Here is a 17,541-nt window from a genome sequence, read left to right on the forward strand (position 1 = left end):
TTTACCAGCCTCCCACAAAAAAAAGTCTACGATTTCACACTGAGTCTTGTAGACCACAGAAAAGAGACCATATAAAGCAGATTAGTGCTGTGCTGGTATCATTGTGTTTTATGACAAAACTGCTTTATTTTGTGACAATTTAAAGCCAAAGCTCAGAAATGCATTAAGTGGTATGGTCTCCTGCTATCTCAGCTTGTGCAACAACTTGCACTATTATGTTATTTTGACACAAACTATACCAATTTTCCTTTCTCAATGCTTCAAACAGACAGGGAATAGTATTATTTCAGCCATTAGGATTCATTTTATGAGATTAAAGAAGCAGATATTCTTCATTCCTGCATTCATTCACTCACGATTAAACATCTTATTGTGGTTTCAAAAGGAAGAAAAGGGCATAAACTCCAAAGAAGGACTCACAGTAGAGAGAGAGGATCGGTGGGAGTTGCTATAAACAAGACGTGAAGACAGGAAAGTCTGAAGACTGAGGGGGCGGCGGGGCGAGCCAGGGAGAAAGAAAGACAGAGAGAGAGCGAATACAGATCAGCCAGCGTGACCTGTCCTTGCCCCACAAAAACAAATGACATCAGAGTAGCTGCCAATCAGCTGACGTGACGCCGAGAGAGGCTGTTAGGATTCAGTCCAGCTTTTTTTCCTCACCATCAACAAGGAGAAGAAGCCGCTCGCTGCAGTCGCACCGTGGATTAACGAAATCGCACTCAGTGTTTTAACACTGAGGACACATCCTGCATTGTAACCGCCACTGACGACTGAAGAAGGCTCCTCGTGTAAAGTGATTCTACAAGACACCTCAGTCTAATTCAATCCCAGACATATTAGAGGGAATCAATTCAGAGGGACACATTTAAAGGCAATTACTGTGCTTGATACAGCTGGCTTTAATGAACTTAATTAGATGCATCTTTGATGACAAGGCATAAACGATTACCGACAGCGGCGCTACGGGCGATATCACCGACTGCCGTTTCAAAGCCGACAATCTCATCATGTCTTCATTGAGTGGAATCGCTGCTCGTCATTAGAGCAAACAACACGTGAATCTACGCTGCCTTTGTGTAAATTAAAATATGAGGAATCAAACAGGATCCCAGTTGATCGCTCACGAAAGCCCTTCCCCGGACAGCGATCCTTCAACCATAGCTAAGCGACCTTAAAGGATTTCTCTATAAAACATCTGGAGGGTGTTTTTTTTTTTTAAAGTATTTTTGTTTTCTTTTAAGCTTTCTAAGCACACAAGCAGAAAACTGTGGGTTAAAAACTGTGCTTATCTGCTCTAGCATACAGTTAGCTTCAAATGTTAGCATGTCCAGCTAACAAGTTTACTGGCATTACTTCCTGGGCCAAGAGTTCAGCATATCGTTAGCTAATGAAGCTAATTTGTGAAGTTACAAGCATACTAAATGTGCTACTAAATCAGATTTAGCTGACCTGTAAGCCAAAGTTTACACTCCAGCATCCTCAACGAAGCCCTTTCTCTAGTAAAACTTAAACTAAAACATATGTAATGTGCCATCAAATGCATAATCAAGAACATTAAAAAGCACTAAAAAATTAAAAGAACAACTCAGCTAACGTTAGCTAAATTAGCTAGATAGCTATAGCTATTAAAGTCTGTAAGTGATGATTCATTTCAAACAGGGAAATACGTGGTCATGAAGAAGAAATGAGAAGTCTGCTTTGGTTTTCTTTCTCTTAAATCTGGAACCAGGATTTGCAATGAATTATTATGAACAGAACAAAAAGCTTTGCAGACTTAACAGCAACTACATAGCAAATGGCTAACGGTCAATTTAGTTTTATTCTGTACTTTCCCGTATGAAATGTTTCAATTAAATCTCAAACCTGTGAATTTGCAGTGCTTCTAACCATAATCACCATACAAATGCGTTCACTGAAAGCTTTAATATGTGTATGTGAATAAACCCAAGATGGCTAAACAAGTTTTGCTTTGGCCGTGAAAACCGGAGAGGCGCCTCGTCTCAGGGAATCATACACCGGAGAGTGTTGACAGAAAATCATTTCAGATCTGGTGAGCATCCAAAGGTCAAAAGCAGAGTGTGCTCCTGCTAATAAACCCATCTACTGTTCCAGAACAACTATCTGAACGCCTTGTTTAACGCTATATTTTTATGTCTCAAAGTGGGCAGACGCTGATTTTAATGATAAAACACAGGCAGAGGCTTTAAAAGATATTGTGCCGATGTTGTGCCACTGAAAGAGGCTGTTAAAGATGCTTTCCTCTGATTCATTACATTACCAGAAGTCCTTCACTAGAATTAAATATAAATCATCTGAGTGAATTCAGTCTGAAACGTCTACCTCAACTCATTTTTAATGCCAGAAACAAGGTTACAAAACAAGTTGCTCATGCCCAGTGCAAGATAATACAGATTATTCCCACTGCACTAGTTTAAAAGTATATACATCTGATTGAAATATTTAGGACTTTTTTACTGAATGTATGTCCTCTAAACCACAGCTAAGCTAGTCGGATGCTAAGCGACAGCCCTAAAGTGTTTTATCCCCTTAAACATCACTGTCATACTTGATAGGTGCAACTATTTGCATTTTTCTATAGTTATTTTTCCTCTGAATGTCCCAGAGGCCAACATGCCTCCTTCAAACTGCTTGTTTTGTCTGACTAATACAGAGATTACAAGCAGTAAATCTTGCCAGAAGCAGCATTTTGCTTGATAAATGACAGAAAAGACGATCAGCTAATTATTTTAGCCATGCTACGATTAATCAGCTAAAGGGTAAATTATATAAACAAGATATAGGAACAGAGCTCATGTAGGTTTTCTCCTTTGCGTCACTGCCCACAAAATAAACCCGAACAAATAAATTCAGAGCCCGAACGTAACCATGCCGGCCCACCCGTGCCATCTCTGGCAAACCGCTGTGTGCACAAAGAGAGGAGACGCCCCCCGCCGCCACCCCAGCAGGATCCGCCGGAGACTTAATTGAACACATGCAAATGAAAGATGTGTTAAAAATTCCTCTTCATCATTGGGGGATGTACAGTACTTTGGCACCGGCCACTGTCAGCTCCCCGTGCTTCATCTCTCCCAGTTGTGCTTGTGGTCGGAGTTTGAAGTGAAATACACACCCGCCCCCCCTATTTTCTCTCCCTCTTCCGTCTTTCCCTTCATTTCCCCCTCCACAGCTTACACCCAACCCCCGCCGCATATTTCGACAATAACCAATTACAGGCACAGGAATGCAGAGTGAAATGTGTGGCCTGGAGCATGTAGGTTTTTTATATCAGACTCCACGCTGATATGACAGTAACAACATGGGTGGGGATGCTATAAAAACAACCCTCTGCTTCACCTTCCCATATTTTTGGATCTTGCGGAAAATGACAGCCATACCGGTATCAAGCTACCGCCGGCAGACTAATGAAAACAATCAAGCAGAGCCGCAGGAGCTCTGGCTGTTTTCAGGACAAAAGTGCACAGCGCTGGCGGACCGACTGCTCGCTGGTGCCGCCACACAGGAGGAACAGCGTGCACCTCGAGCCGAACATGATGAAAATGGACTCCAACTAGTCCGCACTAATGAGTTTTTGCCTTGCAACTGAAGGCATCTCTCTGGCTAACTAAGCGGCTAACTACTCCCCTGCTGTGGCCCAGCTGCTGGATGTGATAGTACAGTAATGAATTGTGAGCAGCACCACAGCTATTTATTTCCTGTTGTAGTCCGGCCAAGTCGGACAGGCATCGCTGTTGGCTCGGCACTCCGAGTCCACGTGTCGGATTTGGTTTAAAACGCTGCCTGGGACACGACAGACTCAACGTTTGTTTCAAATCGAATACAACACAGCGAATAAACGCTGCAGTTTGGAGACAAAATCCCAGCATGTTGCGCTTCTAACAAAGCCAGCAGTCCTTTGCATTTACTGTCTGCCTCCTCATCTGACACTAGTTCATCCCAGGCAGTCATAAAAGGCTACAAATGAGGGAGTGTCTTCATGTGTTCAGAGAGCAAGGCGTTTTCCCTCTCAGGGGAGGACAGATCTGATGATCAGATCCTTTCCTGTCTGCCTGTTGAGCCCCTCTCTGCTGCAAACAGAGGGGGTATTTTACACTCTGTCATGTCAGCCATGTGTCACAGTCTGCTGCCCACCGCTTCGGATAAAAAGCCCACAGATGTGCAGCCCAGAGAGATTGCAAAAAAGGTAAACAAGGAAATGTGGAGCTAATTACTGACAAATTCCTTATGTAAAACCCCAACCACACGTTTTAGGAAACCTAATTCTGTACAGCAATACCAATCAGTTGATACAGTAGCATACCATAACCAGGCAATGATAAATAAGATGCCTTTCACCTCTTTGAATGCATTCTTTAAGCCACAAAGACGTCACAGCAGAGCAGGAATCGCTTCGATTTACAAATAAAAACAAAGCGGATACACAAGAGAGGCTGTCCTGTGCGTGCTCGTGTAATTTCTAGTGTGCGGAGACACGCCACATGGGGGGGACGCAGACTCCCGCCGTTAAAAATACATTCCCCATCATGTGTGTTTGTCTTCTGTTTGAGCTCCAGATGCAGGGAGAGTGGAAGCTGGGAGGAAGAGGATTCCAACAATTTGCAGTTCACCAGCAGTGAAATAGACGTTTGTGTGAAGAGCCACCCACTGACTAGGCTAGGCCCACAAAGAGGAACACTGTGATATTCAGCCCTGGGACGCATCATTATTATGATTACCATGATCTCTAACTTCATCTGCCTCCATGTCTTGGTTCTCTAGGAGCAGCGGGGAAAACACTCAGGCTCTTTTTCGATGGCGGCCTGTGATCGCCGCTTTCTTACACGGTGCACAACTGTCTCTCTGTACAAGGTGCACTGAAACGGGGAGGCGCAGAGGACGAGTGGGCGGATGCAAGAGGAACTAGGCTGTTAGCACATGTTGCTCAATTACCATCACCACATGTAGCTAGCGCCATATCTCCAAGACTTGTGGCGCATTAATGACAGGGGCTTTTAACAGCTCCAGAGTAAATCACAACCACTTCCTTCACATCCATGTTTGTGGATTTAGAATTGGATCTCTCTTCTTCTAATGACGTGATCCTTGGAGTGGGATGCTCTTGTCTTACTTCCAACAGATTTTCTTCACAATAAAGAGCAAGCTAAGTGAACCTCAGTGTGATACAACCCCAATTCCACAAAAAGCTGGGTCATTTCTGCTGTAAAAACCTGGATTCTTTAAATGAAGATTGGTTTAAACTAGAGCTTGAGTCAAACGATAGAAAATTAATCAGCAACTATTTCAACAATCAACGAATCCTTTGAGTCACATTTCAACGATGGCAAACATTTGCTTGTTCTGGCTTCTTCAATTTGAGGATTTGCTGCTTGTCTCTGTTTTCTATCACCGTAAACTGAATATCTTTGGGTTTTGAACTGTGGGTTGGATCAAACAAGAAGACGTCTCCTTACATTCTGGGCAACCCTGATCGGCATTTTTAGTTTATTTCTTTTTTTACAAAACAAGTCGGCCAGAAATGTAGAAAACAACAACAACAAAAAAATCATCAGTTGCAGCACGAATTTAAACCAATTTACCCTAAAACTTTTTGCCCCTTCGAAGCCAAAATTTGTTGTATTTCCTGCCACACAAAGACACTGACCCCCATATATAATTTACAGTAAACAATGTCTCCTTGTTGGAAGTGCTCGGAAACCTTCAAGTGAAAGACAATGAAGAGAAAAACTGAAGGAAAATGCAAATGCGCTGCTGATTATGCACCCTCTAAGAGACCACAGAGCAGATTTTTTACCAATACTCAAAATAAAAACCCAAAATAATGAGCCCTACATATACAGCATTGTCCTCCATTTACTTCTTTTCGGCTGTGTAAAAACACCAAATAGCTCTCTGTGGTGGAATCTCTGCTGGCATCAAAGCAGACTCTTAATTATGCTAAACAAATATCCCATCATGTGAAAGAATGGTGAGGATCTGGCTTTGTCTCCGGCTGAGCACAAAAAAGGCTTTGGCAGTGTTTAGAAGCTTGTTATTGTCAACAGCGTGCTTTCCCAGTGGGAAACCATATTGTGTGACCAAATGCTGCGACGATTAGCAACATGGAGCATAGTTTAGTTTTGTTAAGTAGCATGAAAACCTCGCACACGGACACAGAAAGAAAGCACGAATGACCTTTGAGCGGTTATTTCAGACACAACACACTGCTGCAAAATGTTTCACAGTACTTATAGATTAGATCTCCGGAGCTGAAAGTCAGCAGATATTTTCTTGCATGAGCGAATCAATCCAATCTTCCCACGAGGGCCAGGCCCATTATGTTATCTACTCAAAATGATTATTGATGACTCTGGTTGATTTGTTTTCTGATGGAAAATATATTACGTGATGACGCTATAAACAGGGCAGAAGCAGCCATCTAACTTGTTTGAAGAGCGTAATCATGTTTCAGTGATGAGATGTGAGGAGTTCAGCGGTGAGCTGACATCTGGAACGACGTCTTTGGTCGGCGTGATGAAAATGGAACGACCCGTTAATCAAGCAGTGTCGTTACATCTGCCATGAAAAAACTGCCCTCTGCAACAGAAACGCATGAACGGCAGCAACGGCAGCCAATTACAGACGAGTCCGCATGGATGAAAATGTGATATTTGGGTACTCAGAGTTCACATCAAAGCGAAGAATTAGAAAACAAATACATTTTTTGTTAAGACAACGACAGGTGAAATTCAGCCGACCAGAGATGGAGTCACACAAGAAGAAAGTGCAGTTGAGAAAGGTGCAGGCTGACTGAAATAGAGGCGCATCGGTGAGATCAACTGGTCAAACTATTTTCTATCATCCGTTTCTATTATCATTACGCCGACTAACTGTGAAATACACCGAGCAGCCGCACCAAAACAGCACCAAAGGCATCCCGCTTTGTGTTTCTTGATCAAAATAAGACCATAAGAGCGTGCAGCCACGCCAGCTTCTCTGTGAGGCTTCATACTACGCTACACTACAACTGACTTGCATCAGTTTGCTGGGGGCGTCCATGTTTTCCTGAACAGACACACTGCGACGAATTTAGATTGGAAGTCGGGAATACCGACTCGGAACTATCTTCTGACTTCCGATGGGCTGCAGTGCTTTGAGCTAAATGCTAACAGCATCATGCTAACATCCTCACAATGACAACGTTAGGGTGCTGATGTTTAGCAGGCACGTGTTCCCCAGTTTAGCGCGTTAGCATTGCTAACGTTTGCTAATTAGCACTAAACGCAACATACAGCTGAGGCTGGTGCAAATGTCATTGGTGATGCAGCTTTTTGGTTAGAAACCACTAGATTGGACAGCTTTGACCTGATGGACTTCAGTCAGTACAATTCATCCTGAGAGAAATGTGACTATATGTAAAGCCGACAAGGCGCCGTGGGCTAACAGTGATTTTCCTGCTTATCCTTCCATCTCTAGCAGTCAAAGTGTTTGGATGTTTGTTTTATCTGAAAAATATCCTCTCTTTTTTACGTAGAGATAGTTGTGCAGAACCGTCACATAGCAGCAGCTGAAATTACATGCTTAAACACTGACAGGAATCCAATAAGATAAAGCATGTTCAAGGTTCATGCCCTCATCTTATTTCCAACATCCTGCGTGATCCAGACCGCCTTTAACTTTGGTCATTTATATCACCCAGGACAGCTGTGATTATCATCCCATACATTCACGCTCTCTGGTGCTCGCCTGAGCCTTGCATGCCTATCAGCATGCAGGCCATGTCAGCTAACCCCTGACTGTGGGCTCACTGCCGCATCTAACTGCACTCTCATTTAGACACATTCATCACAGTCTAAAAAAAAAGGCCTCAACACTGTAAAGCTTCCCAAAGAGTCAAATGTTAAACGCTGGTTTTAACTAAACAGATCTGAACCCGCTCGACACGCCGCGTGCTTTGTAGCTCAACACAAAAAGTGATGGTGCACACACTGAACTGATGCTTGTCGCTGTCACAGCAGGCTCTTGTGGTGTGATCAGCACACTTTTCATAATTACAAGTCTCAGGAATACTGATGTTAAAAGCAGCCTCGGAGCGGATAAGACTTTGAGTGAATAAAACAGAAGTGACTACCTTCTGTATGCGGTGACACTGCACATGAGTGGCGGCGTCTTAAAATTGTTGCTCTGTTCTTATTTGACACAGCATTTACAATAAAATAAGGAATCCTTTTGAATCAGCCTATTGTGCTTGTGTGAAAATGTTTATTGGAGCTATTCCAGTGCATTCAAACTGCATCATGTTCGTGAAAACACAATGAAAATATTGAAGGGCTGACACGATGATCACACACACACAACTCCCCGCTGCAGCCTTGAGAGAATGAATAGGAAATGGGCTGCTTTAGTAAGCATCCATTATTCATTAAGCACTGTACTCCTCCATGTCAACAACCTTTGTAGTGGCACGGCCGAGCCATTATTTCCTCTTTCTCTCACCTTTTTTAACATCGCTCTTCCTCTCTCATCAAGTCACACTCAGCTTTCATCTCATCATGATCAGCGGCCAAGTTCTTAAGAGCCTGTGAACTCCTAAAACGTCCAACAAAACACTTCATAATCCGGCCACATTTGATGTTAGAAGAACATGAGCCCACATTTAAGCAAAGAGCGGCGCTGCAGCCGGCGGTCGCTGCATTTTATGGGGTGCAGGAGAAAAACCATTGCATGTGCTGATGTATTGCACCAAAAATCAAAAATCTGGCATTACATGCAGAGGCTGACAGAATAAGTCACAAGCCCGGGTGATGCATCTCCAGCCAGGCTTTAGAGTTTAGAGTGCTGCGGAAATGAGGAGAGATAATCACTGTTTCTATATGCACCACCGCCACGTGAGGCACAGCCACACGCCCGCTGCTTTTGGAGTCAATTATCAGCTGCTTTACATGTTTGCATCCGAGCAGCAACACTGATTGAGAGGCATATTTTAGAGGGGCACTGAACCGACAAGATAAACAGAGAATTACCAGTGAGGAAACATTGGTAATTTCATGAACACGTGCAGCTTCAGTTTCACCCAATTTGCATCATCTTTTAACTCTGGAGATATTATATATTATCTAAGCATCAAGCTATCAAGGAATGTGCAGGGGGGGCCTCTTATGTGCATGTAAGATGACTGCGCCTCAGATTCACAGCTCGATCAAACAGACAGCCTTCAAGGAAATCCACAACGGCTGAATCTTTTCCTTCCTGGCTGTCAAAGACACCGATATTAACCATGCCGTCAGCCTGTGGGTTGCTCTTTTGTTTCCCGCTGAAAACCCAATATTTGTTTTTTCCCAGTCGCTCGTTCAGATAAAATAAAGTGGACTGAAACGGATTTGAAGCCAGAGCTGGAGATGTTTGCTTTCACTTGAGTTAAATCAGGCCACATTGCGCGGGGAGTTAATCTCTTCTGGGCTCCACCCTGCTTTCCCCGAGCAGGTCAACAAATTAGGTTGCCATATTTCGGCCTGAAAAGAAAAAAAAAAAAAGAAGTCACGGCTTAATTCGATACGAGTTATCATGTTAAAATCACATCTGTCGACATGCTGCCCCCACATGCAGCCCATGTTACGCAAGTAAGGGATTGTGTGATTAAAACAAATGCGTTTTGGCAGTCTGCTGCCCTTTTTTTTTTTTTTTTTTTTTTGCTGTTTCTACAAGATAAAGTGCTGACAGAAAACACGCAGATCTTTAAGGTTCTCAACAATGTGTTTTATCCCCTTTGGAGACGCATAAAACAAGCGTAAGGTCACAGCTCAATCTCCCAAAGCGTGTCTTTTAAGAGCTCTGTGGTGTACTTTGTAATGCGCTCATGTAGCGACTGACAGAAATACAATAGAGGAACTATGTGTTGCCTGGAGGAGGGAATACACCCATATTACTACTGGGCAGCTGTTGTGGAGTGACATCATGCACTACTTCCCAGGGCCATGTTCTCTTATTCAAACCAGAAGGGCTTAACCTGGATATTCCCAAACTGGGATATGAGATCCCTCAAGGGGCCTCAAGGTAAATCTGAGGGGTCACAGGCTGATTACGGGGACAGAGACATGTTTCTGTTGCACAAAATGATGTTTAATTACGCTGACTTTTGAATGCTGGACTTTCACCTCTTCAGGCTTGAGGCAGACAAACAAAAAACTCTTTTTGGTTGAAGTGCTCACAATCCAGGGCCTCGCTAAAGCCATAATCTCTGATGAGAGGTCAAAAATATGCCGTAGACACGTTTCCATCCACATAGTTTTATGCACATTTTGAAGTAACGCATTTAAAGAAAAGTTTTGATGGAAACAGCAAAATTCTGAAAAAGTTTTTCCACTCACTTCAGGTGGTTTTTGCCTCTTTCGGACAGCTTAATGGGAGACGGAAATATCTTTTTCTAATAAGTTCGTAACTCACGACTGATCAGTTGTCTCACCATCGCTCCACACAGATCTGATGCAACTTTCCTCACAAAAATACATGAAACAAACAGAAATGTCACGTTTCCATCAGGTTTTCCACATTATTTTTTCACTGTTTAAACACGTCATCCCTCTTCTTATGCAGAGGTGTAGCTACCTACCCCTTCTCCTGATTAGCCAACTCCTAATAATTGCATATCAATAGTGGCATTCATTCACATTTCCTTTTGCAGATTTACTCAAAATTTGACACACATTTGGATGGAAAGCCAGCCTCGTTTTAAGTGTTTACAAGTATTTCCTTCCCTGGATTTATTATTTACCACAGTGGTCAACAATCAGTACAACAGACTATACTCCATTCCAATATTGCAATGATTAACAAGTTGATTCCAGGGCTGCAACTAATGATCAATTAATCTGCTGATTTCAATTGATCATTTAGTCTATAAAGCGTAAGACAAGGGTGAAAAATGCTCCTCACAGTGTCCTGGAGCACAAGGTGACGTCTTGTTTGGTCTGAGCAACAGTCCAGAGCCCCAAATATTTGATTAAGAGCATATAAGAGCATGAAAAGCAGCAAATCTGACCCAGAATCCTCAAATGTTTGACCTTTTTGCTCCAGCTGACTCCTCAGTCAATGCAACAAATATCAGGGCAGAGAGGTGCTAACGAAGGCAGAGTGAAAGGGTTTGTAGGGGTTGCTGAACTACATTGGAATGACAGATTGATTAAATTCTTGCGTCTCCTCAAAGATTATCTCTCTCTCTCGTGCCTCGTGTGCTCGACCTCACTGTTTTCTCAGAGGAGCAACTCACAATGCCTCCTTTGAACAGATGGCGGGTGAGATCTGACGCATCTGAAAAGGGGGATCTTTGATCCCGGTCCAGCTGTTACGCTGCTGCAGTGGCCCAGCTCAGTCTTAAACACAGCTCATAGTAAACAAACACATTTTGCACATTTATCAATCACGAGCCGCAAGCAGCTTCTCACTGGCCTTCCCCGGCAGCAGCTACAGCACTGCTGGACCAGATGACACAGTGGTGGTGGTGGTGGTGGGGGGGGGGGGCTGCAGGTAGCAGTTTGCACAGCTGCACACTGTCCTCGCGCTGGCCGTGGGATTAATAGGGCCTCCTTTGATGGTGACTGTGTCGCAGAGGTGCCACCTCACTGTGAAGCTTTAGTACTTTCCAGATCCGAAGCCCTCCAATCAGAAGCATTACACCGCTCACATGCTGTTTCTGCTCTCCCTGGCTTTGCATTCACTGTTCTAGTACTGTTTTCAGTCACACTTCTTTCTCTTTGAATATGATGTTGTACAACTGCCCCCAAAACTCCCCTCCTATTGGTCATCACTTTGTAAGAGCTTTTAACGCTGGCTGATGCTGGTTAAGTGAGGGTTAAACTTGTCTCTCCTCACCCTGCATGACTTAATATGTTTTATCATTACTAAATAATTTCCGCATGATGCCAAAATCCAAAGGCAGACTGCAGGGTTGGCATTCTGTAGCACTCGCCGCAAGCACAAGTAAGCCGACGGTTGCAACATGCTGCAGCTTAATGTGCTTTAGCAAGCCTCCACCAAGGCGAGCAGATAAAAACAGGTTGGATACGAATGCTGTTTGTATCAAAAAGGACGATCTCGCTATGGCATTTCCTATCCGAAGCCGGCTAAAACCGCTTTCTGCTGGCAAATATAAAACAGGTCCTGGGTCAGACCGGGCTCCTCCCTAATTGCGGAGACTTTACACCAATTAGTGTTTACACTTTCTCCACCCATCTGAGAAAGGAAGCATACCTTGGAGCAGAGCGGAGTTAATGTGGCTGAGGCCTCCGAGAGAGCACAGCGTGTGCTCTCGGCTCAAAGTTAGAGAGGTGGCAGATACAGGCAGAGGGTGGGCGAGCTGCGGGGATTAACTGCAGGCTGCCAGTTTGAGGTTTATACCCAGCAAGCTGTTAGAAACTTTAGGTACGCTCAGCTCGTTCATCTCCACTTCACCGTGCATTCCCTTAATCGCCACATCTGTTCCATTTTGCGCAGCCCGTTCGGAAAACGTGTACTTTTTGTCTTTTTGGACAATAAAGTTTATTGTTAAACTGTAAAATATCCTTCCTCCTGAGTGTCTGTCTGTGTGTGTGAGACAGGGCTCGAATTCATAAGCCTTCCAATATGCCATTTTACAGTTCTAAATGTGGCAAAACACTAGAAAAGGAACATCTTGGCAGTTCGTTAAACAGCAATTAAATGTAAGTTTAAAATAGCGGCTGCAATTATGAACCTGTTGAGCATTTGCACCATTTTATTAAGAGATTAAGGCGCAGGCACAAACAACAAATTCTCAACCTTATTTCTTTCATAAATCCGATCTCCCAGTGAGATCTATCACTGCATGCATCACATACAGTTGATGTTCTCTCCATGTTGAGAACTCAAGCAGGTATCTTTCATCGCGGGTTTCAAATAGAAGCACGAACAGTAACGAGATGAAAGCCAAATCAATCTGCAGCACTCAGCAGCCAAATGTTATTTCTTCCTGCATCCGTACACAGTCTCATTTGTCTTGGCGAGCGCTGACTATCTGTTTATTTCAATGCATCCTCATTAGTTACTGCCGTTCTCCCCACGGTCCGTGCCGTATAATTGAGATGGAGCTCACACAGACAGACAGGCTGTCTACGTATGAGGCAAAAGAGAGAATAATGGCAAAATCAAGGTGAGGAGGGATTCATCAGGCGGCTGCTACATGCTACGTGTTTAATGCAGCCAGGTGTGTTGTGGTAAATGTGAACAATGCTTCTGCATGTGTGGTTCAAAAGGTGGGTCTGGGGCCTGAGAGACGACAGCTGAGCTCTCCTCACTTGGCAAGTTTGACACGTTCAGAGTTTTAAAGTTAGAAGTCAGGTGTCTCTGAAACTGTTTTGTGGAAAAGAGCACAATGAATCAACACCACCATATCGACAGAGAAGAGACGATCTCGCACACCCTGCTTTGGCCTCGCGGCACTCAAGATGAAATGAAAGAGAGCAATTTCCCATCTTCAGAGACCTTCCGAGCGCTGCCCAGTCTGCAGCGCCTGGCCCTGTCAGACACACTATGAGATTCATTAGAAGCAATTTAGCAGCATCTCTCTGACACTAATGAACTTAACTCATTGTGCAGCCCAAAATACAGTGACAGCACAGCATCCGACCCACAGAATCTGATCATGGAGCCCAGCAAACGTGAAGAATTATTGTCGCTGTTGTGTTTTCTTTTTCAGAGTGTCTAAATGAAAGTCGTGTAAGGAGTACAGGCCGTTGGAGTCCATTCTCTTGTTAATGGACTCTGAAGGACAGTCTGGTGGTGATGTTTTGGTTCATTTAACACTTCATTTCCCCAGTCTGAGTGGAGAAAATGTCAACTTGGTACAGTGCGTCCCTTCACCCGGCGCCCTGCTAGAGACAGCCTGCTCCGGGGATGCTGATCTGTCGCTCACCCTGACCCCTGACCTCCCTGCGGAGAGACCTTCCCCATGGAGATTAACATCATGTCCAACAAAATTAAAACATGCAGCCAACGTGTCAAAATCTCGAGGCACAGCTGAAAGACCTGGAGTCCTGCTGCAGCGGCAAGTCTTAGCAGATCCATCCATGATATATGAAAGTACCAATACAGCCTCTGATCACCGACATGTTGAAACTGGCTTAACTGCAGCCAACACAGACAAGCAGCCAGGAACCGAAAAAGAAGAAAAGAATGATCACCTTTACTGTGATGAACGCAAACGACACACAGAGCAGCCAAACGATCAGAGACGAAGCCCAAGAGGGGAGACCAGGACAGAAACTCCACGCGCCTGTTCCATTAACCCACATTGACGCACCGCAGGTTGTCGGACGGACAGCTCCCACAAACGAAGCCCACCATAACCACGACGGTCGCACCCGACGCCACGTTAAAACCCGAACGCGCACCTGAAATGGACGCTTCACCCGGAAAAAAAACCCACCGCGCGCCGGTGTGCGTAACGGACAGGTAACCCCGCGGCGTCGCGCGCGACCGAAAAATGCCTGGAAAATTGACGTTTTCCACGCGCCAGATAAGTGTCAAGATGCAGAAGGCGGCCGGCTGAGATAAAGTAAGCACATCACTCACCTTGACGGCTTCAGCGTTGAGGTCCGTAGCGCAGATTGGCTCGGAAAAGGCGAGGCGACGCTTCGGTGTTGCCGCCTGTCACCGGGAAGGAGGAGTTTGTGTTTACTCCAACACAACAGAGCTGGATGTCGGCGAGCACACGGACCCTCTCCCTGTTCGGCGAAGAGAGGGAGCCACAGCCTGGCCGCACGCTTTATTACAACATGTGAGCTCCCTGTCATGACACCTGGGGAGCTCCGTTGTGCCAGTGTGTGGGTGTTTTTTTTATTGTTGTTCCATTTGATGCCTGTTGGAATAAAAATCTGGGCTGTTATAGGCCAAAAAACAACACACTGATCAATATGATTAGGATAAGCTTTATATAAGAATTACATTATTTTTAAAGGAAAGCAAGAAGAAGCCCCATAGACCTTATTCATCACCTCCACCTACATATTAACAAATATTAACAATATGAATGTGGGTTATGACATTTAGAAAGCAGATAAAACAGGTTAAATTCATTTTGAAACATTTTCTTTGGAGGAAGATGTCATTTTTTAAGCCAAAGGGATAGGTTAAGACACCTAAATTTAACTTTACTGTGTAACACAAACATGCATGAGAGAGATGAACATAAGATGAAAAATCAGGAGCTAATTTCATCTAATTTAATCACACCCAGAGATAAGAGGATTGGCAGAAAGATTTTTTTTTTCTTTTTTTGCAAAAGCATGAGCAGATTCTCTCGATCGCCTCTTATCTGCCATTAGCAGGAACTCCTGAAGCTTTCAGCCGGAGCTCCACTGATGCTTTATCAGTGCCGTAAGTCAACGGCAGCAACCAGGTGATAAACAGTGTGCGACAAACGACGGCCCTCTCTCTGTGAATTTCCTCTTTATTTGTATGAACGTCTCAGATTTGAAGTGGAAATGGTTTGTGTTAAAACGTAGCAGCCTCTCTGATCGTGAGCCAAACATATCCTCATTTCTGCTGTGACAAGATATCAAGCTGTGTTATGGCATCAGATGACATAATCCTGTTGCAGTGTCAGTCTTTAGTGAGAAGAGTCAATAATTAATCTGCATTCTAATTTATTACCCTACACTTTCAGGGACAGGACTTTGATTCCCAGGCCTTGAATGTGGTTTCTTCAAAGTGTGTGTGTGTGTGTGTGTGTGTGTGTGTGTGTGTGTGTGTGTGTGTGTGTGTGTGTCTTTTTTCAAAAGGGTCTTTCACGTGTCCTACAGTTGCTTTGTTCAGATGAGCATAAATCTGACAATATTTCACAACCCTCGCTGCACATTCAGACAACAGACCTCCTCTTGCAGCCTGAGACCAGACTTGCCACAGTCATCATGTTTGAACTGTTCTGGGAACTGCTGTCTCCACCACGACAACGGCCTTGTCTTCCCCCCACAAAGCAAAGGTCGCAGCCATAACCGAGAGACTTTATGACCGGCAGTCCACATTTCACTCCACCCTGGAAGGCGAAGTCACAGACAGAGTCGTCAGAGGATCTAATCTGCTTCTGAGGCTTCATCAGAGCCTGGACGCTGGGATTTAGATTTGACAAGTGCAACTGGAATACAGCGATAATGCCTTCCACCAAGAAGACGATATATTTCATGTCCAGTGCGCTGGTGACCTCCATATCTGTTGGCTTAATGGGGTATGCCATGTCAGCAGAGTGGGCTAAGATGACCATGAACTGCGCAAACACACAAGATGGCAACTACAACGGAAGTGCTGTGATCACTTTGAGGCTTTTTAATGGGAATTTGAACAGAAACTTTTGCCCTGTCTTTGGAAGTACTGATCTTGACTCTTTTCCAGGTAACTTTCCGAGGCTTTCAAAGCACCACTTCACCCAAGCTAAAAGATATTTTCCAAGATTTTGAGATATCTGCCTTGTTAGAGTCACGCCTTTAAATGTCAGCACTGAAAAGTGAATGTAAATCGGCAGCATGGTTGTCTCTGTTGAGGATAATGCATGTAAGCGCTACAGAAGTACATAACCATAATGTTCTTGTACTGTGTGTGTGTGTGTGTATGTGTGTAGTGGTCAGTACATTGACTGACACAGGAGCAACTACCTCTATGGTTCTGCACATTTTGGTTTTGCTCCTGGTGGTCCTGTGTCTGCTGTTTTCTGCTGCCACCATCCTTTCGTCCCTCTACAACAGCGTCAGCAACCCCTACGAGACCTACATGGGGCCTGTTGGCATCTACATCTACAGCTCGCTCAGCAGTAAGTGACGCAAGTGTTCAAGTCGCCATATACATGCACTGCACTGATGAAAATCACTGATGAGGACATTACAGTGGTGGTTGAGGATATCATTTTGTAATAACGGTGCTCTTTCTCCTGCAGCATGTCTGTCTGCTGTCGTCCTTATCATATTTGTTGCGAACGTCAATGCGTCCAACATGGCAGAGAGAGTGGTAATTGGCCTCACAGACAGTGAAGTGTTCCTGAAGAAAAAGAATACAAAGATGCTGGTCGGATACTACCTCATCATCCCTTACGCAGTCCTGTCTCTGCTCGCCATTGCTTTGGTCTACATGTACGAGCACGCAGCCTACACGCACAGGAGGGAGCAGCAGAAGCCTACAGAGGACGCGCCCAAGGAGATAATGATGTATTAGCGGCCTGCAAAGGAGTCAGCTGCCACTGATAAATTGCTCATCAAGACTCTCCTGAGGGATTTTCTGTAATGGAGAATGCAGACAGAAATTGGATGTATGTGCAGTAAAATATGGATGTACAGTTTGTTTAAGGTATGATAAGAACATACATGGACTAACACAGTGTCATGTTTGCACTGCCTGCACACTATCAGCAAAAGTTTATCATGTCATTGTAGTCTGATTTGACATGTACTTCATAATTCTGTGTGTTTATTAGTACTTAAATCAATTTAGGTTCGTAGCTTTTTGATTGTTATAAATCCACTTGCTTCATGGATTTTTTTTAACTGTAAC

General features: G+C 44.2%; 2 protein-coding genes across 3 annotated transcripts in view; one reads left to right on the plus strand and one right to left on the minus strand.

Annotated features, from left to right (window-relative positions):
* The window catches only part of ptprea (protein tyrosine phosphatase receptor type Ea), a 53,363-nt gene extending 38,702 nt beyond the window's left edge, over positions 1–14,661 (minus strand). For both annotated transcript variants that reach the window (XM_041962059.1, XM_041962057.1), the window contains exon 1: positions 14,578–14,661. The gene's annotated coding sequence lies outside the window, so the exon portion shown is untranslated. The remainder of the gene's footprint in view (positions 1–14,577) is intronic.
* A 1,493-nt stretch (positions 14,662–16,154) lies between these two features.
* On the plus strand, positions 16,155–17,205 carry LOC121625337 (clarin-3). Its single transcript, XM_041963419.1, has 3 exons — positions 16,155–16,392; positions 16,619–16,807; positions 16,931–17,205. The coding sequence occupies exons 1-3, from the start codon at positions 16,155–16,157 to the stop codon at positions 17,203–17,205; spliced, it is 702 nt and encodes a 233-aa protein (XP_041819353.1).
* Positions 17,206–17,541: the final 336 nt, after the last annotated feature.

The sequence above is a fragment of the Chelmon rostratus genome, chromosome 21 (assembly GCF_017976325.1).
Source record: "Chelmon rostratus isolate fCheRos1 chromosome 21, fCheRos1.pri, whole genome shotgun sequence".
In the NCBI taxonomy this organism is placed as follows: Eukaryota; Metazoa; Chordata; class Actinopteri; order Chaetodontiformes; family Chaetodontidae; genus Chelmon; species Chelmon rostratus.

What these genes read in the sequence shown, in the direction of transcription:
- LOC121625337 (XM_041963419.1), top strand. Translation starts at nt 16,155, where the DNA reads ATGCCTTCCACCAAGAAGACGATATATTTCATGTCCAGTGCGCTGGTG. An exon ending in TGATCTTGACTCTTTTCCAG is followed by an intron (nt 16,393 to 16,618) that starts GTAACTTTCCGA and finishes GTATGTGTGTAG; the next exon opens with TGGTCAGTACATTGACTGAC. An exon ending in CATCTACAGCTCGCTCAGCA is followed by an intron (nt 16,808 to 16,930) that starts GTAAGTGACGCA and finishes TTTCTCCTGCAG; the next exon opens with CATGTCTGTCTGCTGTCGTC.